General features: G+C 45.9%; 1 protein-coding gene across 1 annotated transcript in view; it reads right to left on the bottom strand.

Moving 5' to 3' along the window:
• Positions 1-6,985: 6,985 nt before the first annotated feature.
• Positions 6,986-26,551, bottom strand: part of LBP (lipopolysaccharide binding protein) — a 31,389-nt gene continuing 11,823 nt past the window's right edge. Inside the window, exons 6-15 of the mRNA XM_003904753.4 lie at positions 22,853-22,916; positions 19,898-19,989; positions 19,214-19,390; positions 17,166-17,225; positions 14,855-15,022; positions 13,227-13,294; positions 12,712-12,754; positions 10,887-10,950; positions 10,005-10,081; positions 6,986-7,376 (exon numbers count right to left, since the gene is read on the bottom strand). Of these exons, the coding sequence (XP_003904802.1) occupies positions 7,332-7,376; positions 10,005-10,081; positions 10,887-10,950; positions 12,712-12,754; positions 13,227-13,294; positions 14,855-15,022; positions 17,166-17,225; positions 19,214-19,390; positions 19,898-19,989; positions 22,853-22,916 (858 nt within the window). The 3' untranslated portion in view covers positions 6,986-7,331. The remainder of the gene's footprint in view (positions 7,377-10,004; positions 10,082-10,886; positions 10,951-12,711; positions 12,755-13,226; positions 13,295-14,854; positions 15,023-17,165; positions 17,226-19,213; positions 19,391-19,897; positions 19,990-22,852; positions 22,917-26,551) is intronic.

The raw sequence follows: 26,551 nt of genomic DNA, 5'->3' as shown, positions 1-26,551 counted from the left end.
CGGTTGAAGTCCCCCAGTCTATGGTAATTCATTAGAGCAGCCTGAACTAAGACGCCTACTATCAACATGACTTATCACTGAGTATCTTAACCTTGATCACCTGGCTAATGTAGTATTTGTCAAGTTTCTTGATAAATTTACTCCCCACCGCCCTTCCATACTCTATTCTTTGGAAGCAAGTCACTAAGTGTAGGCCATACTTAAGGGACAGAGAGTCATCCTCCCCACTTCTTGCAGGGCAGTGTTTACATACATTACTTAGAATTTTTCTATATGGGAAATTTGTGCCTTCTCCCTAAAAGGGGGTTTTTCATTGAGACCCTGATCTAGCAAATGTTGCAAAAATTGGCCACTTGACCTCAACAAGGTGACTGTATTTGTCTGTTTTCACACTGCTATGCAGACACACCCAAGACTGGGTAAGTAGGTTTAATTGACTCACAGTTCCGCATCGCTGGGAAGACCTCAGGAAACTTACAATCATCACGGAAGGACGAGGAGGAGAAAGTTATCTTCTTCACAGGGCAGCAGTAAGAAGTGCTGAGCAAAAGGGGAAAAGCCCCTTATACAACCATCAGATCTCAGCCGGGTGTGGTGGCTCACACCTGTAATACCAGCACTTTGGGAGGCTGAGCCGGGTGGATCACTTGAGGTCACGAGTTCAAGACCAGCCTGATTAACATGGTGAAACCCTGTCTTTACTAAACATACAAACAGCCGGGCATGGTGGCAGATGCCTGTAATCCCAGCTAGTCGGGAGGCCAAGGCAGGAGAATCACTTGAGCCTGGGAGGCAGAGGTTGCAATGAGCCAAGATTGTGCCACTGGACTCCAGCCTGGGCGACAGAGCAAGACTCCATCTAAAAAAAACAAACAGACAAACAAAAAAACCATCAAATCTCATGAGAACTCACTCACTATTGCAAGAACAGCATGGGGGTAACCACCCCCATGATTCAATTACTTTCCACTGGGTCTCTCCCACAATACTTGGGGATTATGGGAACTACAATTCAGAATGAGATTTGTGTGGGGATACAGCCAAACCATATCAGCGACTGAATAATTTCCTGTCACTATTTGGCTTTTGAGAAATTTCCAGTTTTCTCTCCTGGGCTCCAGACCACGGAAAATTCTGTGGCTGCCCATATGGCTGGGCTCAGTCTTCAGAATCTTCAGAGGTTAAGCTGATATGATGTGACCAAAAGCCCTGCCATGGCTCCCCTTGTTAAACTATCTGTTATGGACCAATGCCCCCAGGTAAACAAAGACACTGTTACCAGGCAAGCATTCCAACGGCTTAGAGATTACCTTCCAGGGGCCCAGGACAAAAGCCATGTCTCTCTTTGAGCAAAGTTAAATTCTTTACTATGTCCTGCTTCACTCCACTGCCATGATACCATATGGACCCCTTCAACATCCCTGTATACCCAGGCACTACCTCAAGAGAAGGGGAAAGTCTGGAAAGAGGAGAAAGTGAGCAAATGACAATTTGCTAAATTAACTGAAGAGTCAGAGTTATGGGATTTGATTTCTGGGCATTTATTCTGCAATGTACCTCCACATGTATGAACTGGCATATGAATACAGGTATTCACTGAAACATTATTTACAAAAGCAAAAGTTTTATAACAACCTGAGGACCCATAAGTAGGAATTGGCTAAATAAATTGTACCTTTCACCAGGAGATCCTATTCATCTTTAAATAAGAATGAAGAAGTTCTTTTGTACACACACAAATGTGAAATATTATGAAGCTGTGTTAAGTTTTAAAAATCAAATGCAGAAGATCTCTGTGTACTAATAGGGAAATATATTTTAGACCTTTCCTGTGAAAGAAGCAAAGTACATTCGCTGTGCTAGCTCCTGCCACACTTTCTAATCCCTGGGGCCCAATGCTGTACTTGGTTTTGGTTTTGTTTGTTTTGTTTTCTTCTCCTGCCCTTTCCACACATGCACACTTATTGATTCTAGTTTGCCTAACCCTTTGATACTATACCCCACAGCTCTCATCTTTCCACCTATTCAGACCTGTGGCTGCCCCTGACCTTGTTACCTACATTGCCAGGACTTCTCCATGCTGCCTTCACTTACAGCACAATATGGACTATCCTGGCATGCTAGTGTCTTTTCTTCTAAGCTGCATCTCGGGCTCCTTAGAAAGAAGAAATGCAGGCTGGGCACAGTGGCTCATGCCTGTAATCCCAACACTTTGGGAGACCAAGGCAGGTAGATCACCTGAGGTCAGGAGTTCGAGACTAGCCTGGCCAACATGGCAAAACCCAGTCTCTACTAAAAATACAAAAATTATCTGGGCGTGGTGGTGGGCACCTGTAATTCCAGCTACTCAGGAGGCTGAGGCTGGAGAATCACTTCAACCAGGGATGCTGAGGTTGCAGTGAGCCGAGATCATGCCATTGCACTCCAGCTTGGGCGACAAGAGAGAAACTCCATCTCAAAAATAAATAAATAAAAAGAAAGAAGAAATGCAGCTGGGAATGGTGGCTCATGCCTGTAATCTCAGCACTTTGGGAGGCTGAGGTCGGTGGATCACTTGAGCTCACAAGTTCTGGGCTTGCCTGGGCAACATGGCAGAACCCTGTCTCTACAACAAATACACACACACACACACAAATAGCTGGGCATGGTGGTGCATGCCTGTAGTCCCACTACTTTGGAGGCTGAGGTGGGAGGATGGCTTGAGTCCGGGTGGTGAAGGTTGTAGTTCACCAAGATTGTGCCACTGCTCTCCAGCCTGGGAGACAGAGCCAGACCTTGTCTCAAAAAAAAAAAAAAAAAAAAAAAAAAAGGCATGTCTTGAGACTGAATGGGTTCTGAGACCTTACCTGAGATTCTCATTAGAAATATCATGTATTCCATTTTCTAGGCTGTTCCTGCTGCTTAGGCCATTCAGACAGAGCTGTGGTTTTGGTGATGGAAGGAGACCTCAACTGGCTATAGCCTGCCTGCCTTTTCCTCCAGTGATTTAATTCTCTTACCTAAGCCTAGGCCCCAGGCTGGGGATGTAGAAAGTAGGAATGTCAGGAGATGAAAGGATTCTGTTAGAGATGATGAATTGTGCTTAGGTATGGAGACAAATTAAATCAGAGTAGTGGCCTGGAAGACACCAGTGGGGCTAGATGTTCTGATCAGGTTGAGGAGAGGAGAGGGGAAATCAGTGAAGGGCAGAAGGGAGGAACAGGTTGTAGTCAAGAGGAGGCGCTCCAAGGTGGCATCTTGGTTTTGTGTGAGAATGAGTTCTACACAGCAATGAGACTGTGGTCTCTTGAAAGTTCTTTGACAGTCCGGTTCTTCTGGTCATTGAGATCAGAACCTCCTGTCCCAAGGCCAGTCCTTCTCTACAGGTTGGAGCTGTCCGGGATACTCATATGTTTATGGTCAGATTTCAGGGTGTCAGAACCTGCAATGGGACTCTAGGGCCAGCTGTGTTGTCCTGTACTACCCCATCAAGAAATAACACTGTTGGGGCTCAGAAAACTATATGCCAATACATGGCACATTGATATGCTGAACTAAAAAAGCAGCCTCAATGTCTTCCTCTGATCTTCCCTCACCTCCTTAGCTCTCTGATCCTCTTTCCTGAAGCACCAGCAGGGACTCTGTCTGGAATTTCCTTCTCTGAATAAGAAAACTTCTTTCCAAAAGAAATGCAATTATTTTAAGACCCCCTTCCTAGGAATCTCATCAAAGAGCCAAGAAAGATTAACTGGAGAAAAGACTGGGAATCATCATCTTGCCCAGACAGGCTTCTTCATCTATCCTTTTAGTGCAGCTCAGAGATTACCCGGGCCCTTCATCTGCATAACAAGGCAACCTTTGTTCATTGTGAAGTTCTGCCCCTCACCTTCCTGCCACCTCCCTCAGTGCACAGAGGAACTTCTTCTTCCAGGCCATTCTTCTTTGGGCTCAATCATTTCCCCTGAAAATCACTTACTCCCACCTTAATCTATGCCCTTCCCTATGAAGAAGGGTAGAGAAGCATCTGTGCCCATTGGCTTCCTGGGTAATTATTCTTTTCTTTTTTTGAGACAGGTACCTGGGCTCTGGTACCTGGGCTGGAGTGCAGTGGCGCAATCTTGGCTCACTGCAACCTCTGCCTCCTGGGCTCAAGCGATCCTCCCGTGAAGCTCAAGCGATCTCAGCCTCACGGGTAGCTGAGACTACAGGGGCATGCCCTTATGCCTTGCTATATATATATATATTTTTTTTTGTACTTTTTATAGAGATGGAGTTTCACCATGTTGCTCAGGCTGGTCTCAAACTCCTGAGTTCAAGTGATCCACCCACTTTAGACTCCCAAATTGCTGGGATTATAGGCATGTGCCACTGCACCCAGCCTGGGTAATGATTCTTACGTGATTCCCCCATGCTGTCTATGTTAAATAAATTTTGTATGCCTTTTTCTTCTATTAATGTATCTATTGTCCTTTCATTTTCAGCAAATTATCAGAGGGCAAAGGGGGAGGCTTTCTCTTGGCCCCTATAGCACTTGTTACAAAATGAAAATGTTTAGTTTCACGGAATAAGAATACCCTTTTCCTGCTTTATGAATAACAAACCTTTTGCCTTTGTCACAAATAAGTATTTTTTCCCTCGTCTTATGGCAAACCTTGTTGCCTCATACCCATCAAGGACTTGCCTGAGCTTCCCTGAGCCTTTTCTTGGAGCTATCCCTGGGAATGTCCTAGAATGTTCTGGAATGCAAGCTTGCCTGCAAACTAAACCTGAGTTGTAAAAAAATATGCAGAGAACAAATCACAATTTTTCCAGGCAACGTGGCAAACATTTTAATTGTACAGCTGGGGTTTTGACCAGCTGAGCTGCTACCCTATTGTAAGGTCATGAATAGACCACATCAGTGCCCCACCCAGATTCCCAGACCTTACCACATCAGTGCACACCAATCTGACTTCTAATCACCAGTGCTTGCATTTCTTTGCCTGAGAGATTTCTATGACTCCTATAGCCCACTCCCCAGAATAGAAGAACCACAGAACTAATAACCCCTAGGAGTTCCCCTCAACCTATGACTGACGGGAAGTGGCGTATATATACTTCAGCTCCCCTTGCTCTTGGGATACCACGAGATGTGCTGTACATTAAGTCTCAGAGTTTCTCCAGTGGGATTAGCTCCAGTCACCTATGGTAGTAATTGGTTTCATCACTCACCATTTATAGGCTGCCTTCTCCATCTCATTTTCCAGTCCCTGTTGGTACTGCCTGGGATCTTCTTCCAAATAAACTATTAGGTTGGTGCAAAAGTAATCATGGTTTTTGCGATCGAAAGTAATGGCAAAGGCCGGGCGCGGTGGCTCACGCCTGTAATCCCAGCACTTTGGGAGGCTGAGGCAGGCAGATCACCAGGTCAGGAGATCGAGACCATCCTGGCTAACATGGTGAAACCCTGTCTCTACTAAAAATGCAAAAAATTAACTGGGCATGGTGGCGGTACCTGTAGTCCCAGTTACTCAGGAGGCTGAGGCAGGAGAATGGCGTGAACCCAGGAGGCGGAGCTTGCAGTGAGCCGAGATCGCACCACTGCATTCCAGCCTGGGCGACAGAGGGAGACTCTGTCTCAAAAAAAAGAAAAAAAAGTAACAGCAAAAACCGCAATTACTTTTGCACCACCCTAATACTTGTACTCACCTCTTTGTTTCAGGGTCTGCTTTTGGGGACACCAAAGTATGACAGGTGATCTAATTGTGTCATCCATTGACCACCACCTGGTTATTCCCTGGGCACCCACAGAAGCTTAACATGAATCCATCAAGTTCCAAAGTAATCCTGCTGGGAGCTCTTTCCAGCCTCATTTGACAGGAGAGGACACTGAGGCTTGGAGATATCTTGCCCAGGGACCCAAAACTGGTAGGCTGGAATCAATACTGGCTCTTTTCAGCATACCTAAGTATCACTCTTAAAAGCAGGAACAGGAATGGAGCCTGCGCTGCAGGTATTTCTCCCCATGAGGACCCCAAAGCCTGGCAAATAGAAGGTGCTTAGTAAGCACACCCAGCCAAGAAATATGGAATCCCCATTGTGGCTAAATAAATCCTTCCACATGGATTACCCAATACAGTCATTATAGCAGTCCCAGAAAGTGACTACTATAATCATCATCATCATTTCATAGATAATGACCCCAGGGGGAAAGTGACCTTCCCAAGGCCACACGGCTAGTACTGGATGAAGCCTGTGTCCTTCACCAGTCGGCCATAGGGATGGACAGTGGTGGAAAACAAATGAACAAAAGTAGAGAGGAGAGAGGACACGAAGCCACAGCTTACCCTGCCACCAGCTGGGCGACAACACGTTGTCCCATCTTGGAACACATCTCTGTCACACACAGGGTAAATGGGACTATTCCCTGTGAATTATCTGCTAGCCTGAAGCTCCATCCATCTGCTCATTAACACAATAAAAAAATTATCAAACAGTCTTCTGACTCCCAGTCCCTGGGAGCCCAACTACATAACTTGGAAACGACTCTTTTATTAGTCTGATCAAAGGCTCATTGTTCAGTAATTAGAAATCATGGCCTCTCCCTCCAGGCTTGGGGCTTATAAACAACAGTTGGATGAGCTTTTTATTGGGGTTGGACCAAAAACTTAGACAGATCCATTTCCTCCTAATTTACACCTGCTTCAATGAGGGAAAAGCAGCGGGAGGCTGAGCTTTTGCTCCAGGAGATCATTGGCTCCCCTGGCTGTAGCAGGCAAGAAATGAGGGAGGGAGCGATGTTGAAGTGAGCCCCTGCCTGAGACAGGACAAGGGCCTTAGAGACGAGCACCGACGCTAAGTCCAGGGCTAAGTGATGTACAGAATCCCTGGTTCTCTCATTGAGGCTCCCACAGCAGCAGCGATGAGAAAGGGGCCTTGGAGACCATAGATGGGGTTGACTATCCAAAGACCCCTGAGGTCAGAAGAGGGCAGGCAGTGATGAGGCCTGCCAAGTGATTCCATCATCTCATCATCTAATAAATATTTATTGAGGACCTACTAAGTGCCAGCACTCTGCTAGGCATGGGGATCAGATGGCAAAAAAAAAAATTACAGTGCCTGCTTATAAAGATATCCCAGGCCAGTCGGGGAAGGTGGTCCCTCCTGGAGGGGAAAGCAAAGTCCAGACTCAGAGATAGCATGCATGCACCTGGTGAAGAGGAGGAGGGTGGAGGCAGAGGCCAGGCAGTCCTCGTCCCCGGAGCTGAGAGCAGAAATGTCTTCATTCTTCAAGAATATCTGAGACGTGCTGCACAGCTGGAAATGCAACATGCAGATCCAGATGTGGCCTCCAAGCTTCATCTTTCTTGTCCTCAAACTCTCATGTATTGGACGTTGGCACCCAAGAACAGGAAGTCCTAGGAAAAACAGGACAGGACAGGATGGTAAAGAGTATCCTCTACTTCAAAAAGATGCATCTGCGATTGAAAGAGCGCCCACGTCTTGTGAAACACAAGCTCTGCCAGAATCCAGGTCAGTGCATAAATCACGAGTGTGCCTCAGTCCCTAAGCTCTCCATAAAGCATAGCTTTTCCCAGCCGCCTTCTCCAAGGTGGAGATCGATCTGTCATTCCCTGAGCTGCTGCTGCCTGACAGGCCTCTAAGTGTCCTTTGTGTCACCTAAATTTTCTCTCCTTGGCAAATAACGAAAAATTGTGAACTGCTAGGGTGTACTCTCCTGCTTTTCTTATGTTTCCATCATCCGGAGGGGCAGGAATTCTGAACCAAAGACCAAGTTCAATTCTTTCCCACAGGGATCCATCCTTTATTTTAGATGGTGAGACACATGGACAGAGTTGACCTCAAAATTCTAATGAATATTATAATATATAATAAATCTAATTACTTTCCACGTGTCAAACATTGAGCTAGAAGCTATTATACTTGCCCTCTAATCATCACAAAAGCTCAATGACGTTTAGGTTACATCCCATTTTACAGAGAAGAAAACTGAGGCCGATGGGATGAACTGTCACTCAATCTTTGATTTGAACAATGATCTGTCTGACTACTTACAAACGCTCAAGAGCAGTTAAGTGTTGAGTATCTCAGAGCCCAAAAGGGCTTTGGACATTTGTTTTTTAGATAGAACAGTTGGTCAGTGTTTCTAGGTTCCTAATCATCCCTCCCGCCCTTCATTCCCTTTAATGACTATTATTTTCTGATGTTAACAATGTACCAGGCACAGTGCAGCATCCCCCTCCTGCTAATGAGTCTGCCAACCCAGTTCATCTCACCTCAAAAGATAACCTGAAAATTGCAAGCACTGATAGACCACAAAATGCTTGGTCAGAATCATAGTTTGAGTAGTGACAATAGTTTTTCACTATTTCACTTGATACTAAAATAGTTTTTAAGTTAAGCTTAAAAAAGAACCTTAAGTTAATTTTAAAAATTTTTTTGAGACAGAGTCTTGCTCTGTCACCCAGGCTGGAGTGCAGTGGCATGATCTCAGCTCACTGCAGCCTCCGCCTCCTGGGTTCAAGCGATTCTCCTGCCTGAGCCTCCTGAGTAGCTGGGATTACAGGCACACATCACCATGCCCAGCTAATTTTTGTATTTTTAGCAGAGATGGGGTTTCAGCATGTTGGCCAGGCTGGTCTCAAACTTTTGACCTCATGATCCGCCCGCCTTGGCCTCCCAAAGTGCTGGGATTACAGGCATGAACCACTGCTCCTGGCCTAAAAAAAAAATATTTTTAAGTTTAAAAAAAAGAGAAAGAAAGAAAACAGGCAGGAGCACTAGTAATGCAACTGTGCAAAACAAACAAACTTAAAAAAAACCTTAAAACAAAAAGCACTAGAAGTACACCAAAATTCAAACTGTGGTTGTAGTGGAGCAATAGGCTTATGAATAATTTTTTAAAATGTATATAGTGTTGGCTGGACATGGTGGCTGATGCCTGTAATCCCAGCACTTTGGGAGGCCGAGGTGAACCTATCACTTGAGGCCAGGAGTTTGAGACCAGCCTAGCCAGCATTGTGAAACCTTGTCTCTACCAAAAATTTAAAAAAAAAAAAAAAAAAAAAAAAATTAGCTGGGGGTCGTGGTGGGAGACTGTAGTTCCAGCTACTCTAGAGGCTCAGGCACAAGACTGTCCTGAACCTGGGAGGCAGAGGTTGCAGTGAGCCAAGATTGCGCCACTACACTCCAGCCTGGGTGACAGAGCCAGACTCTGTCTCAAAAACAAACAAACAAACAAACAAAAAAACAGTATATATGGTTGTAGTACTTGTTTAAATGGGGAGGCATGCCAAACATATATTTATAATAAAGCTCTTCAACCAAAAAATTTAGAAGAAAAGCTTAAACCTTACAAATGACTTTTAGAACCTGACCTAATGCTATGTCTAAGACTTACAGTATTTTCTTTCTTTTCTTTTCTTTCTCTTTCTTTTTTTTTTTTTTTGACGGAGTCTTGCTCTGTTGTACAGGCTGGAGTGCAGTGGCGTGATCTCGACTCACTGCAACCTCCACCTCCTGGATTCAAGCAATTCTGCCTCAGCCTCCTGAGTAGCTGGGATTATAGGCACCCACTACCATGCCCAGCTAATTTTTGTATTTTTAGTAGAGACAGGGTTTCACCATGTTGGCCAGGCTGGTCTCAAACGCCTGACCTAGTGATCTGCCCGCCCCGGCCTCCCAAAGTGCTGGGATTCCAGGCGTGAGCCACCGCGCCAGCCTGCAGTGTTTTCAAAACGAGCTGGTCTTGAGCTTCCCTCAGGCCCCTCATGGTAGGGATGGGAGGTGGTGGTGGCATAAGGCTATGTGAAATGCCGCCTGCACCAGCAGAGGTGCCACTTCTGAAGGACACGTGGATGGTTTTGTGGCATATGGTAAGGCCCAGGAGCACCCGTCCTCCCCCTGGCCAGACATTCCCAGCTGCAGGGCTGGGCTGGGTGTCACCCATGAGTCATGGCCTCTGAAGCTAGCATATAAACCACCTCCTCCCTCACACATCCTCAGAGCCCCCTGAACCCACCAACCTTATGGATCTGGAGTCCGAGGTCGTAGAGCTGAACACGCTTCAGCAGAGGAAGGGGGAAGCCTTCGGCCAACTTATCTGGAGGTTGAAGCACAACATTGAGAGAGATTGGTGAATATATAATAATTAGAGACAGATTTTTACCGAAAATGCTCTCTGCAAACTCTATATTCGCTATATTCCCATTTAATGATTTCCAAGACTATGAGGTAGGTGTGATTATTCTTTCCATTTTACAGATAAGGAAACTGAGGCACAGAGTGGTCAAATAACTTGTTCTAGGTCACACAGTTAGGAAGTGGCAGAAAGGGAATTTAAACCCAGGGAAGCTGGCTTGGAAGCCTAAGCTGTCAGGCATGGTGCTGTCTGGAGGAAGAACACATTCACGATAAGATAAGGAACAGGGCATCCACTCCCTGCCCTTTGCCTCGTCCTGCTCTCTGTTGCAGCCAAAAGAAGCAAAGCTTCATGGAAACAGGGTTTAAGTCTTTTGCTTTCTTTTTTGACTAGGCAGTTGGGCAATTGACTGGGAGATGTGAGTCCAGAGGCGGCTGCCTTGTGCCTTCTATATTAACTTGGTCCTCAGTTTTTGACTTACCTCTTCAGAACGTGGGGCACTTCCATGTGTCCCTCTATGCCGCTTATAAGGAGGTTTCCCGTGCTCCAAAGAGCTGTGCCAGCCCCCAACCCTCATTAGAGCCCTGGAGGGAGATGAGGCCAACTTCAACCATCCCATGTCACAGGAAGGTTGCTAAGCTCAGAGAGAAGTGACTTGCCCACGGTCATACAGCCCCCAGGAGAGCCCTGTTTTCCAAGTCCAGCTCTCTTTCCTCCAGATGGCAGTGTCCGCTTTTGACTTGGAAAAATCCACAGTGGTTCTTACCGTTGAATTTGGGGTAGAGGGTGTTGAGGATGTAGTAGTTGAGGAGTGCTTCCAACAGCTCCGCCTGGAGGAGAACAGGAGAAGCACACTTACATCGCCACATGGCCACACGGTGGTTCTGTGTGTGCCAACATAGCAAAACGCTTGGAAAAAGCAAACTATTATTACATCATGTTACTATTTTATAAGATAAAAGTCTTTTGAGATGAGCATTTATTATGCAAGTGAATAGAAAAATTTTGGAAAGTTACACACCCAAATGTCTTTCCTCTAAAGGAAGAACATTAACGTTTGACTTGTCCTTAGCCTTATCTTTAGTATTCAATTTTATTTACAGTGAGAATGTTTTTCCTGAACTACCTGTATAATTTTAAAAATTTAATAAAAACAAAATAAGCTGCTCTACCAAAATCATGAAACACAACTTTTAACCCTCACTATATGCCAAGCAGAGGGCTCAGAGCTTTGTGTGTGTGTCTGATTCAATCTTTACAACAGTCCCTCAACGTTCACATTAATGTCCCTATTTCACATATCAGGAAACCGAGGCCTACAGAATGAAAGGGACTTACTACCAACTGGGCAGCAGCATCAGTATTTGAATATAAATTTATCTGAGTCTATAGTTCTTGTTTTTACATTTCATGCTCTGAAAACCCAATAGGATGGATTTTTGTGAAACTTTTTACTCGAATGTTTTACTTTGCAGTAAACATGCACAGATACAATATGAGTGTACCGTTATTCACTTCACCCTTTATTCTCTGAAAGGAGTCAGCCTCAGGGTCCCTGCATCTCTCCCCACAGCTTCTGTGTTTGCTTCCACTTCATAAGTGCTTTGGGAAAGTATGGGAGGCAGGGCACAGGTGGAGGTGGTCAGTGGAGGCCAGCATCATGGAATGGTAAAAGAGAAGCCAACGACTGCACGTTAAAGTCTACCCAGCTCCTCCTTCCCTCTTTCCAGAAAGCTCTTCTCCATCACTTCGGCCCACACTGATTTTCACATTCTCTTTCCTCCTTTTATATGGGGCCGTCTACTTCACTACTTTTTCTACTTTATGGAAATCACTTCTTGGTTTTACCTGCTCAGCACTCAATCCCTCTTGTTTTGATAACAGAGTCTGTTTCCCCCCAGGGAACAACCCTCCTCGCCAGTCTTAGTCCATATGATTTGGATGTAGGTGACTGCAAATCCTGCCTCCTGGAGTGATTGGAGGAGGGTGATTGGCCTTGCCCAACTTCTGGCCACAGTGCTTGGCTTAAGACTGGGTGCCCAAGATTAGTCCAATGAGAGTGAGCAGGGAGTTTTTTTTGTTTGTTTTTTTGTAAATTTTTAAAGAAATTGAAACGGTAGGAAACTCTGGGGCTTGCTACCAATTGGGAGAGCCTGCCTGAGAGTGAAGCTGACACAAATGAAAACAGAACAGAGAGATGGGAGAGAGATTCTTGATGCATTAATTTGAACACCTGAATCCAGCTATGCCTGAAACCTCTGATCTTTGTTTTTTCATTTATTTTTGCTTTTCAGTTATATAATCCTATATATTTCTCCTCTTTGCTTAAGACAATTTCAATTGGCTTTCTGTCTCTGGCAGTTAAAAGAATTCTGTTCAGTAGATGACTTAATTACATATTGTTTTATATTAGGATATAACTGTTCCTTGGCCCTATGTCTAGTGTTTTCAAGACTTTTACACTTCTCCAGGGCAAAAAATCAACTCTTCTCCTTTTGTATTTCCTATTATAGGTGTCATAGCAATTGCTTAGGAAACATCCCAAATTAATTAACATTCTAATCATGTCATCAATAAAAACAACAACTTACATTGAATAGTCCAACTTTGGATTCTTTCAGTTCCACTTTTACCCTGTAATGAATCAGAGAAGATTCAAAGGTGTGAGCTTTATGCAAGTCTAAGCAACGTGGGGGTCCCCAGAAGCAAGAAAGGATGGGCTTGAGAAGGCACAGGGCCAAAGGTAGGGCGGGAGCAGGAGTGGAAAAGATGACTGAGGAACTAAAAGCAGTGATACAATGATATCGGGAAGACTGTCAGAGGGCAGATGAAATAGTGTCAAAAAGCTCACTCTTTATCATTTCAGGAAGTTAATATAGGTGGGGCCTAAAATTCATACATTAAGAAGTAACAGTCTTAGTGAATTCTTTAACAATTTGAGATTTGTGGGGGCAGGACCAGTGGGGCAGAAGAATTGGGCCAATTGGGGTGAAATGTAAGTGTCCTTTCCAAATGGTTTCCCCCTCCCACCAGCTACAGAGAAGCAGCTACAGTATACAGATGGAGTCCAGCTGGGCACCCGCATGTGGGCAGGAGGCCAACTTACTTTCCTGGCTGCAGGAACCCAGTGATCTTGCTGGTATTGAAGGTCAAGATGGCGGACACATTAGTGGCCTGGAAATGCCAGTAGAAGGAAGCAGGTGTAAGTGATGAAGGTTGTATGTATAGGAAGGATGATGACGAGGGACTGTCTCCTCTCAACAAACAGCTCAATGAGCTAAAGCAGGAAATTTGCCCCTCCCAGAAGGCTCACTGTAGGTGCTCAATCAATATTTGAACTTGGACTTGAACATTTTTACTTGAAATTGTTGTCCATGATAGCAGTTAAACTTTGAACAGACTACTAAGATAAGGTATAGAGTACCTACTCTTGGAAAGCTCTAAAAAGGATCATTTCTAGTTATCTCAGGTCAAGATTCAGCCCTAGTAACAACAACAATAATAAATTATTATTATTATTATTTTAGAGATGGAGTGTCTCTCTATCGCCTGGCTGGAGTGCAGTGGTGCAATCATGGCTCACTGCAGCCTTGATCTCTTGGGCTCAAGTGATCCTCCCGCATCAACCTCCTGAGTAGATAGGACTACAGGTGCATGCTACCAGGCCTGGCTTTTTTTTTTTTTCTTTTTTGTAGCAATGGAGTGTTGCTATGTTGCCCAGGCTGATCTCAAACTCCTGACCTCATGTGATTCTCCTGCCTTGACCTCCCAAAGTGCTGAAATTACAGGTGTAAGTCACCACACCCAGACAATAAATTATATTTTAATTTAAAATATATTAATAATGATACTTTTGATAACAATAACAACAATATTAAAATTGCAGATACAGCCTCTAGGAAGAATTACCCTGGCAGAGATTTGACTTATTGATTTCAAAAGTCAAGAAACAAGAGAGCAGAGTTCTCCATCCAGCGAGCAGGGCCCCCAAAGGACACGGCATCCCTTCCCTATTAGACAGAGTCCATCAAAAAAGGAAAACTCACTCTCAATGTTTAATGCAGAGGGAATTTAATATAGGGAATTTGTTATACAAGTGATGGAATTGTTGAGAAGCTAGTAAAGCATTGGTGAGGCCATCCAGAGATTAGCAGAGACAGGAGGCTGTATCCACAGTTCCCCAGGACTAGGGGAACAATGAGTGGAGGCGGAATTATGGAAGTCACCACAGAGGAGACAGAGTCACAGTCTGAGCCTCTGCCGTGGCAAAGAAAGAGGAAATAGTACTCTGGCTTCATCCTTCCTCCCCAACTTCATTCTCCTGACAGTACCTCCCATTGGCTGACCTGGTGGAAATCAGAGTGCAAAGAAGCACGGGAAATGTAGTCTTCCAGGGTCAAATACAGACAAAGAACAAAGCAAATAGACAAAGATCTGTCTACATTTCTCCTCACAATAGCCCAGACTAACATAGTGAGAGATACATGCATTAAACAAATACACGTGCAGACAGCTACAAAGTACCTTGGTAGTAAATGCTGAGAAGAAAGATGATAGGGTGTTACAAGAAAAAGTGGCAAAGGGCATAGGTAGATTGGGGGTAAGGGCCAGCAAGAAAGCCCTCTCCGGGAAGTAATATTTAAGTTGAGACCTGGAGGAATTATCCAGGTGGTGAGTGGGGAGAAAAGCATGTGGGGAAAAGGGAACAGCATTTGCAAAGGCTCTGAACCTTACCACAGTGAGTCGGAAGACAGGCTCCTTGCTGGAGCTGGGCAGCAGCACAAAGGCGTCTATCTCCATATAGGGGTTCACAGACAGATTCCCAGGGCTGAAGTTCAGGAGCGGAGCAGAGGGCACTGATCCCTGGAGCTCCAAGTTCATGTTGGGGTAGAGCCTGGCTAACTGGGAGCAGAATTAGGAGATTGCGTCAAGAGAAGAAAATATACAAGTCTGCCAGGAGAGGCCTGAGGGAGTCAGATAAAGCTGGGAATTGCTTTTGATTGATTTTATTGCCCACGAAATTCTCTGTGCCCTTTTCTCCTAACGGCAAAACTGGCCATCTCTCCATGTCAGACACAGAGTCGGCGCCATCTATTTCATGGCTGCATTGTACTTCATTATGTACAGGTCTTGTGATGGATGAAACTCTATCAAGCATCTAGTTGTCTTCAAGGTTTTGCCATTATAATGACCACCTTGGCTATTATTTTCAGGAAAACATTCCTAGAGGTGGAATTGCTGAGTTGAAGAACAGCAATGCTTTTTTTTTTTTTTTTTTTTGAGACAGAATTTCGCTCTTGTCACCCAGGCTGGAATGCAATGGTGCCATCTTGGCTCACTGCAACCTCTGCCTCTGGGGTTCAAGCATTTCTCCTTCCTCAGCCTCCCAAGTAGCTGGGATTATGGGTGTGCACCACCACACCTGGCTAATTTTGTATTTTTAGTAGAGACGGGATTTCACCATGTTGGCCAGGCTGGTCTCAAACTTCTGACCTGAGGTGATCTGCCCGCTAAAGTCTTGGGATTACAGGTGTGAGCCACCGCGCCTGGCCAGCAATGCTTTTAAAGCTTTCGGCAGGTATTGCCAAATTGTCCTCCAGAAAAGTTGGGCCCATTTTTTCTCCCTCCCTACCTCTCCCAAGGTTTCTCCATCCCCTCATCACACTCTGCTAATTGGGCATGCTGAGGTCAGATTGCCAGTGTTTTCGAAACATGACATAGCTAGATCCCACCGTTTCTTTTTTAAAAAACTATTTACTTTTCTCTTATTATTCTTTTAATATGATATTCCACAGAATACTTCTTTTTTCTTTTCTCTCTCTCTTTTTTTTAGCTTTTCTTTCTAAAATAGAGTCAGGGTCTTGCTATGTTGTCCAGGTTGGTCTTGAACTCCTGGTCTCAAGCAATCTTCCTGCTTTGGCCTCCCAGAGTGCTAGGATTACAGGCATGAGCCACCACGACCAGCCCTAGACTCCACCATTTCAAAAGTGCTCTTAATTTTCTGTGTAACTAGAGATAGGTACAGAGTTTAATTTGGGGCAAGACTCTTCCTTTTTAGGAGGATATTCGTGGAAAAACAGTACTCCCATGAGCCTTTTGGTTATGGATATGTAAAACTTACATCCTCTTCTAGAACGGAGACGTTTGGAAGGCTGAGGGGGTAAAATGCTTCACTAAGAAGGTGGGCAGAGTTGCTTTTCCAAGCATTGTAAGAGATACTGAACCTGTATATACATAGTATATCGTCAGAAAGATATGCATAATCTGGTAATATTGGCAAACTTCAGATGGGAACTGGGTGGTTAAGGGATAGGAGTGGATGTGAGACTTTCCACTCTATAACCTTTTGGATCTTTTGAATGTTGAACCTTGAGAATTTATTATCCATTCAAAAACTAATCTTTTAATAATTTTTTTTGAGACAGGGTCTCACTCTGTTGCCCAGGCTGGAGTGCAGTGGTGCAGTCACAGCTCCCTGCAGCCTCAACCTCCCAGCCTCAGATGATCTTCCTACCTCAGCCTCCCTGGCACCTGGGACTATGGCTGTATGCCACCATGCTTGGCTAAGTTTTGTATTTTTTGTAAAGATGGGGTTTCGTCATGTTGCCCAGGCTGGTCTTGAACTCCTGGGCTCAAGCAATCTGCCCACCTTGGCCTCCCACAATGCTGGGATTACAGGCATGAGCCACCATGCCTGGCCAAAAACTAATTTTTTAAAGCATCAAGAGCATGCCTGGCACCTAGGAAGCCCTCTGTAATTGTTAGCTGCTATTCATTAGGGTACGTTTTAGGGACTATGCCAGCATTCCTTGGGATTCTTAGATAACACCAATAAAAGACTGGACAAGCTGTGGTCCCACAAGTTATGGGACTTGGCCTCTGTTATTTAGGCTTTGAAGGGAGCAGCACCCCAGCCTTCAGTGGGAGTCTCATCCTGGCCTTCTGACTCGTGGTCAAGCTGACAGAAATGAGGAGGTTTTAAAGAGAAATCTCTGGCGTCTAGTAGGCTCGGTCTGCACTCATGGGGCACTAAGGGACTCCTTACCCGTGGGACGAAGGGTCGGAAGGACTTGGTGGTCAGTCGGATATTAGAGTCAGGCGGTATCTGCAGCAAAGAGATACGAAGAAGTTTTAGGGTGCTCCCGCTGGAGCTGAAGGTCTAAAGAAGACTGGGGAGGCGGGGGGATGTGCAAGACTGTCGCTTCTCCACGACCTGGGTTACCCTGGCAGGGATGAGATGCTTGTCCCTGCATTCACCCAAGCAGAGCACATGGGTCCCCAGCAACCTGACTGCTCTCCCATGGGTGTAGCTGATGTGTGGGTCTGCGAGGGTGAGGGTTGCAGTCACACAGACCTCGGTTTGTGTCCTGACTTTGTGATCTCAGGCCAGCCCTTTTATCTCCCTGAACCTCAACTTCCTTATCCATAAAATGGGGATAACAATAGCCCCCACCTTCAAATTATTGTGAGGGCTAAACGAGCATCTAGCACAAGGCCCAGCACATGGTGAGTGCTCCGTAAAACGTAGCTATTATCATCCCACTGAAAGAGAGGCCTGTGCTGCAGGTAGAATGGGTAAACCAAACACAATGCCAAAAGCAAAGGCCTGTACTGGTGTAGGAGGCCATTCGAAGGACAAAACGACCCTCCATCTACCAGACGGCCCCTGACTTACACCAGGGTAAGCTGGACCATCTGAGCCGAACCACACTCTTTCTCCCACCATCCTGACATCATTCATGAGGCCTCAACTTTTATGAAGTGCTTCAAGAAACAACTTTTTGAAACCCAGAAATATTAGAGAAACTAGAGAACCATTAAAGGTGTGATCCACTATAAAATTCAGTCTCCCTTATGCAAAGCCGCATTGGAAACAGTTGTTTTGGGAGTGTGAGGAAGGCTGTCTCTCCTTTTCACCATGAATCATGAAATCATGTACCCTTATCACTTTAGCTACAAGGAAGCTCCCAGACAGGTTTGAGACGTTAAAGAAATTAATTTATGGGCTCAGTGTCTTTATAATTGTGCTTTATTTTCACTTGATATTTATTTCCTTTTATCTGAAACTATATGCAACCATATGATTCACTTTTATATATATACACACACACACACACATATATATATATATGTATTTTTTTCTTTTTTGACATGCAGTCTCACTCTGTTGTCCAGGCTACAGTGCAGTGGTGAGATCACAGCTCACTGCAACCTCTGCCTCCTGGGCTCAAGCAATTCTTCTGCCTCAGCCTCCATGTAGCTGGGACTACAGGCATGTGCCACCATGCCTGGCTAATTTTTGTATTTTTAGTAGAGATGAGGTTTTGCCATGTTGGTCAGGCTGGTCTTGAACTCCTGACCTCAGGTGATCCGCCCACCTTGGCCTCCCAAAGTGCTAGGATTACAGGCATGAGCCACCTCGCCCAGCCTCATTCACTAAAATATTTTTGAATAAACCTCCAGAAATCATCAGGATGAGAGAAAATACGAATTAGACCAACAAGTCTAGACTAGTAAACAGGTGTAGAAGACCAAAACACAGATAAGCAAGCTGCAAAGTCTTCCACGGTTGTTATAAGGGAGAAAGGGTTTTTTTTTTTTTTTTTTTTGGGAGACAGGGTCTCACTCTTTTGCTCAGCCTGGAGTGCAGTGGCACGATCTTGGCTCACTGCAACCTCTGCCTCCTGGGTTCAAGCGATTCTCCCACCTCAGCCTCCCGAGTAGCTGGGATTACAGGCGCCCACCACCACACCTGGCTAATTTTTGTATTTTTAGTAGAGACAGGGTTTTGCCATGTTGGCCAGGCTGGTCTCGAGCTCCTGACCTCAAGTGATCTGCCCACCTCAGGCTCCCAAAGTGCTGGAATTACAGGCATGCGCCACCGCACCTGGCCATGGGAGAAAGAACTTTGACTTTGAGTCTCTTGGTTACCAAAGTAAAAAGGGAGATTGTGCTAACATATTTTTCTTGGTCTTGATTTTTCTCTTACCAATAACTTACTATTTGACTGATGTCCACAGGGGTGAAAAGGAAAGAAGGAAGGAGCAGGAGGTTACGTGTTCATTTGAGAGAGCTGTTTGCCACCATCCTCACCATGTCATCTGTGATGGAGAAGTTCAGATACCCTTCCTCGTGATAAACCAGGCTGGCCGTGTTGAAGACATAATCCGAGACGGCGAAGTAGACCATTTTGTTATGTTCCTCGGGAAGGTTTATGACTGGAGCAAGGAGGGTAACTGGGGAACGGTGGTTACGATGAAAGATTTCACCCTGGAGAGGGAAATAGGGTCCAGTTGGACTTTTCAAAGCCTGTCCCGGGGCTGGGGCCAGGTATTTCCCTACACAGTCTGATGAAGGAATGCTGGCTGGAGCACTGCCTGAAACTCCACCATTAAAGGCAGTGTTATGTCTTTTAATGAAAAGCTCCCCAGAAGCTTTGCTGTATTAACCCACAGGATGTCCTGGCCAGCCCCTCTATATGCCCTAGGCCCATCTACACCCCCTAGGCCCGCTCTGATTGGCCTCTTCTGCATGATGGGCAAGGCAAAGTAGGGGAAGAAGGAGGAGGGAAGGGTTAAGACCTGAGAGGTGTAAGACAGCCGTGGAGAATCCTAGCTCTGGGAGCACATCCCACCACTCCATATCACCCGGCCCTTAACACAGCGGGAACCACTGGGAAGATGAGGACAGATCTGAAGTTGGGGGGACAGGTGGCCCAGGGAATGGCTGACCCTGAGGGAAACCCTCACCCACCCAGCCCGGCCCCAGGACCCTCACCTTAAACATCACCTCCAGCATCTGGGCTGTTGCCCGAGGGGCTTCCACTAAGCTATAATCAACGCCAGCGAAACTGTCAATCTCTGTTGTAACTGTGAATGACAACAGGGCAGAATTAGGGGCCAGGCGCCACTTTCAGCTGCTGGAGGAGGGGCAAGGGCTCTGGCTGACTCGCATTCTCTGTGACTTTTTTCAGAATCTCCCTACCAGCCCAGCCCTGAGGCAAAGAATTGCTTCTTCAAGAAAGAGACTACATGGGTTCCCTTGGATGAGTTAACAGTGGTGGGGGTGTATGCTCAGCCTAGGGCCTAAATAGTTCCCAGACAAGTGCACACACACACACACACACACACAGACACACACCATGAGTCCAGGCTTCACCTCTCCAGCCACACCTGGAGCTTAATGCTGAGCCAGTAACCAGGAAGGTCAGGCATGGTATGCCAGGAGGGCCCAGACACTGCCCTCCAAAACCCTGAATGAACGAATGTTCCAGGTCCCAGTATTGGGTTGCCCGCCTGGACTTCTGGTAAAATTGATGTCAGCAAGTAACCGCATAGGGGCTTGGGAGCCAAGGCATCAGAGAGCATCTCAGATAATTTATCAGGGTCTCCCCCTCCAACCTTAATGTGTGCACCCTGGACCCAGGGACTCCACTTGTTGATGGCTCCCTGCAGCCCTGTTGGCAACAGCAAGGGACAGGAAAACACCCAAACGTCCATCAGTGGGGGACTTATTAGATAAATGAGGACACATCTATAATAAGGGCTGTTACAACCACTTTGGAAAACTGTTTGGCAGGATCTGATAATGCTGAATCTGGGCATATCACATGAGCTTGCAAATTCACTCCCAGGTATATACCCAAAACATGCGACCATAGGTACTAGGACATTCATAGCAGCACTACGGATAATGGCCTAAAACTGAACACCCCCCCAAGATGGCCTTCAACAGTAGAATGGACAAATAAATGGGGAAGCATCGACATGGTGGTATGCTACGCAGCAAGGAGAATAAACCAGCTGCACTACAGGTGCGTGCAACGATATGCATTGACCTCATGTTTTATTTTATTTCATTTTTTTTTGAGACAGGATTTCACTCTGTGGCCCAGGCTGGAGTGCAGTGGCACAATTTCAGCCCACCGCTGCCTTGACCTCCTGGGCTCAAGCGATCATCCTACCTTGGCCTCCCAAGTAGCTGGGACTACAGGTACACACCACCATGCCTGGCTAATTTTTGTCTTTATTGTAGAGATGGGGTTTCGCCATGTTGCCCGTGCTGGCCTTGAACTCCTGAACTCAAGTGATCCTCCCTCCTTGGCCTCCCAAAGTGCTGGAATTATAGGTGTGCACCACCACGCCTGTCCTGAACTCATATTTTACTTTGTTTATTTATTATTTATTTATTTTTTCTTTGTTGAGACAGAGTCTCATTCTGTTGCCCAGGCTGGAGTGCAGTGGCGCGATCTCGGCTCACTGCAACCTCCGCCTCCCAGGTTCAAGCAATTCTCCTGCCTCAGCCTCCCAAGTAGCTGGGATTATAGGCATCCACCACGGCACCTGGCTAATTTTTGTATCTTTAGTAGAGACAGGGTTTCACCATGTTGACCAGCCTGGTCTCGAACTCCTGACCTCGGGTAATCCACTCGCCTTGGTCTCCCTAAGTGCTGGGATTAAAGGCGTGAGCTACTGCGCCCAACCCTGACCTCATATTTTAAAGTTGAACAAAGAAAACCTTCTGGCTTTTGAAAAGATACTCAAAATATTGTCTGATTCCATTCATGTGCAAAGTGCAAAACTAATCTTTGCTGCTGGAAGTTGGGATGGTGGTGACCCTGGAGGGCTGGGCAGTGACCGAGGGGGACACCAGGGGCTTTGAAAAAACAGTCATGCTCTGTTTCTTGGTTGGGAGCTGGTTACATGCATATAAAGACTCTTTAGCAGCACACTTATGATTAGAGTACTTTTCTCTATAAATATACTTCAATAAAAAGTTTTTAAAAATGAAATCAAGCTGGCACAGTGGCTCGCGCCTGTCATCCCAGTACTTTGGGAGGCTGAGGTGGGCAGATCACTTGAGCCCAGGAGTTCGAGACCAGCCTGGGCAACATAAAGAAACCCTGTCTCTACAAAATATACAAAAAGTAGCCAGGTGTGGTGGCATGCATCTGTGGTCCCAGCTACTCAGGTGGCTGAGGCAGGAGGATCACTTGAGCTCAAGAGGTTGAGGCTACACTGAACCGAGATCACACCACTGCACTCCAGCCTGGGACACAGAGTGAGACCCCCTCTCAAAAAAAAGAAATCTAGAACAATGCCTATACTATGTGTATATGAACATACATATTTTAAATTATGCATATACACATAGATTCATGAGCAAAATAATACATATAAGAATGTCTGTTCATATGCTTACATGTATTTATATTTGTACATGCAAAGAAAATATCTGAAAAGATACACCCAAAACAGAGGTTCCTTCTTGGAAGAAAAGTTGGGGAGAAAAATGAACTTTTAATTTCTACTTTCTTTTTCTCTTTTCTTTTTTTTTGAGACAGAGTTTTGGTCTTTGTTGCCTAGGCTAGAGTGCAATGGCGCAATCTCGGCTCACTGCAACCTCCACCTCCTGGGTTCAAGCAATTCTCTCGCCTCAGCTTCCCGAGTCACTGGGATTACAGGCATGCGCCACCACGTCCAGCTAATTTTGTATTTTTAGTAGAGACAGGGTTTCACCATGTAGGCCAGGCTGGTCTCGAACTCCCGACCTCAGGTGATCTACCCGCCTCAGCCTCCCAGAGTGCTGGGATTACAAGCGTGAGCCGCTGCGCCTGGCCCTTAATTTTTACTTTCTATATTTTTGCCCCATTTACTATTTTATAAGGTATATATATGCTCTTATAGAAATAAACAGAAATAAAATGTCCCAGGGGTGGATGGAGTGTCCTACCTGGCAGAGTTTGGAGATAAGGCTGTAAATCGGAGGACACCGATTTCTGGATCATTTCGCAAATCTGAAAAACATGGAAAGAGAATGCCTGAGTGTGTTCCCCAGCTTTGGTCTGGCCCCATGCCCATCACTGCAGTCACATTATTCCACATGTATGCTCAGTGATCATTGGTTTACAAATATTTATAAGTGCTTGTCATGAGCCAGGTACCAAGGAAATAGAAACAATAAAAATATGTAGGCTCCCATGTGGACTCCACTACGGTCCAATTGGACTTTTCAGTCTGTCCCAAGGCTGGACACCTGAGCTAGGGAGTCACTGACCCAGCCTGAGGAGGGCGCCGGCTGGAGACAGTGCCTGAAACTCCACCGTCATCAAGTTTTCCTTTGGGAGGTCCTGGCCTCTCCAAATTTAGAGTTTAATAGCAGAACTAGACACTAACTAGAAATAGTCACACAAATAAGCATACAGTTAATATAGATAGTTCTTTTTTTTTTTTTTTTTTTGAGACAGAGGTTCACTTTTATCACCCAGGCTGGAGTGCAGTGGCACGATTTCGGTTCACTGCAACCTCTGCCTTCCAGGTTCAAGTGATTCTCCTGCCTCAGCCTCCCGAGTAGCTGGGATTACAGGCGCTCACCACCATGCCCAGCTAATTGTTATATATTTAGTGAAGACGGGGTTTCATCATGTTGGCCACAGTGGTCTTGAACTCCTGACCTCAGGTGATCCACCCGCCTTGGCCTCCCAAAGTGCTGGGATTACAGGCGTGAGCCACCGTGCCCAGCCAAAGATAGTTCTTCATGGTCATCCTGAACAGATTGGCTGGATTGATCAGTATCCCCCATTCCCGCTGGTACTCCTGGAAGACTGAATGCTGGGGTCTGTAGGTTACTCCCACACAGTTGCCACCAGTTGTGCGGCCTGCTTCTCAAGAGAAGGAAATGTGCATTTCCAAACTTGTTTGCTGTTCTTGCCACTGTAATCACCCGAATTATTTATTATGCGGCCTTGGGATAGACTTTGAAAAGTCCAACTGAGCCCTACTGGGGCCCACATGAAAGCCTACCACCTGTTTGCTGTACTTGCTTTTGTAATCACTCGAATTATTTATTATGTACACTAATGCAATATCATTGAGGAAAAAGGTTTTTTTTTTTTTTTTTTTTTTAGACACAGTCTCGCTCTGTTATCCAGGCTAGAGTGCAATGGCACAATCTCAGCTCACCGCAACTTCCGCCTTCCAGGTTCAAGTGACTCTCCTACCTCAGCTTCCTAAGTAGCTGGGATTACAGGCATGTGCACCACACCCTGCTAATTTTTGTATTTTTGGTAGAGACAGGATCTCACCTTGTTGGCCAAGCTGGTCTGGAACTCCTGACCTCAAATGATCCACCCCCCTCGGCCTCCCAAAGTGCTGGGATTACAGGCATGAGCCACTATGCCTGGCCCCAGCTAAAAGTGTTCTTTCTATGAAAACCTAAGATAAATCCTCTGGAAAGTGGAGGTGCTTTAAAAAAAAAACCCTCTAAAAACATGGTTAAATTTGGACCAGACAACAGAAAATCTTAGGAGGAAAAAAAAATCATAAAGATCAAGAAGGATTCTACACTGGGACGGCTTTGCAAGTATCTTTAAATTCTCATTGTGGTTAAAGAAACCTGGGATGGAATTTGTAGCAGGTTAATGTTTTATGCAGGAAAGACCAAGGGCAATGTCAATCAAGAGACCATTTTCAAAGAAAATCTGTGGTCATTCACTGACACAGCTTGAAGAGGGGGCATTGGAGACGCTGTCGGAAACTCCACCATTAAAACATTTGGGTTCATACGTCAATATTTTCTTTATGTGCGATGAGAAAGTCCTCACTTTAAACAGCTCTTGTTGTCAGCCAGCTACCACCTATTGTTCAACAAATCCACATATACAGTGAAGGAGAGGGACATGCAGGGCCCTGGCCTAGTGCAGGGGTCACAGATGGCTTCTGTGCTAAAGGGTGAGCAGGCACCATCCATCAGGCACTGGGTTGCTGATGGAAGGGCGATGCTGGGGGCTGGGAAGGCAAAAGGCTATATCTTAACCTCTCTTTGCAACTGCTCCACTTTCTGGGAGAGGAGTTTAGCAGCGAGGAACTGCCAGAAAGCAAGGTCAAGTGTGGTGAGGAATGTTCGTGGTTGATTGCAAGGGAACCAAGAAACTCCACCCATCTCCCTGAAGACCGCTCCTTTCTTGCCTTTCCTTCAGACAACAGCCCATTAGACCATCCCAAAAGCCTGGAACCTGGATGCCCCAGTCTCTAGGGACCCAAAGGACTGGGCAGGGGAGGCATGGGATGCCTGAGTCACAGACACACAGCAGGGCCTCCTGGGGAGGCAGCTGGGGTAGTGGTTAGGGGTGCAGCAGGAGAGCCAGGTAAACTTGGGTTCAAATCCTGCCCAGTCCCCAGTGGTTGTTTGACCTTTGCAGAACCTCTCTCTGCTTTTTGGTTCTTACCCACAAGATACAATGGCAAAGCCAAGTGCTTCCCAGGGTGTTTTTGTCAGTGGTGTTCAAACTAGAGTGACTCCATCTTGAACAGGGGCAAAATGAGACTGAGACCTGCTGGGCTGCGTTCCCAGGTCAGGCATTCTTAGTCACAGGATGAGCTAGGAGATCAGCAGGACTGGTATCACAAGATACAGGTCATAAAGACCCTGCTGATAAAACAGGAGGCGGTAAAGAAGCTGGCCAAACCAACCAAAACCAAGATGCCCTCTGGTCATCCTCACCGTTCATTATATGTTAATTAAAATGCATTGGCATGCTAAAAGACATGACCACCAGCGCCATGACAGTTTACAAATGCCATGGCAACCCTAGATGGTCTAAAAGGGGAAGGAACCCTCAGTTCTGGGAAGTCCTCGCCCCTTTCCAGGAAAACTCATGAATAATCCACTCCTTGTTTAGCATAGACTCAAGAAATAACCACAAGTATACGCAGCTGAGTGGCCATGCGGCTGCTCTGCCTGTGGAGTAGCCATTCTTTTCTGTTGTTACTTCTCTAATAAACTTGCTTTCACTTTATGAACTCACCCCAAATTCTTTCTTGCACGAAATCCAAGAATCCTCTCTTGAGGTTCCGGATCGGGACCCCTTTCTGGTAATATTTTGGGAAGCTGGGGAATGAGGTAGTGAGTATACATCACCCAGAGAGCAAGCATTTGTGAGCGCTTGTTCTCCTTAGCCCTGCTGGTCCAGGTGCCACATCCCACCCCGAGTGGGGAATTAGAAAGGCCTGCACCACGCTCTTAGTTTTTCCGGAAGAGAATTTGCAGATCTCTAAGGATCAGGGGTCAGGTAAGATCTCCATCTTTCCCAAGATACCCAGCCCCAGAAGGTGTTTGATATGAGCTGCTCCACATCCTAGGAAGCTCCATTCCTGATTCAGCCTCTCACCAGCAAAGTGACACTGGGAAAGCTACTCCACTCCTCAGCCTCCTCTGTCCATGTGGAAAATGGCGCCTCCTTCCAAGGTTGAGGTTAAGATCCAATGGGACTGGTTGGGTGTGGTGGCTCACACTTGAAATCCCAGCACTTTGGGACACTGAGGTGGGTGGATCACGAGGTCAGGAGTTCAAGACCAGCCTGGCCAATATGGTGAAGCCCTGTCTCTACTGAAAATACAACAAACTAACTGGGTGTGGTGGCACGTGCCCGTG

The sequence above is a fragment of the Papio anubis genome, chromosome 16 (genome assembly GCF_008728515.1).
Source record: "Papio anubis isolate 15944 chromosome 16, Panubis1.0, whole genome shotgun sequence".
Classification (NCBI taxonomy): Eukaryota; Metazoa; Chordata; class Mammalia; order Primates; family Cercopithecidae; genus Papio; species Papio anubis.
Note: the sequence above shows the minus strand (reverse complement) of the source record. Positions and strands in the feature narration are given on the sequence as shown.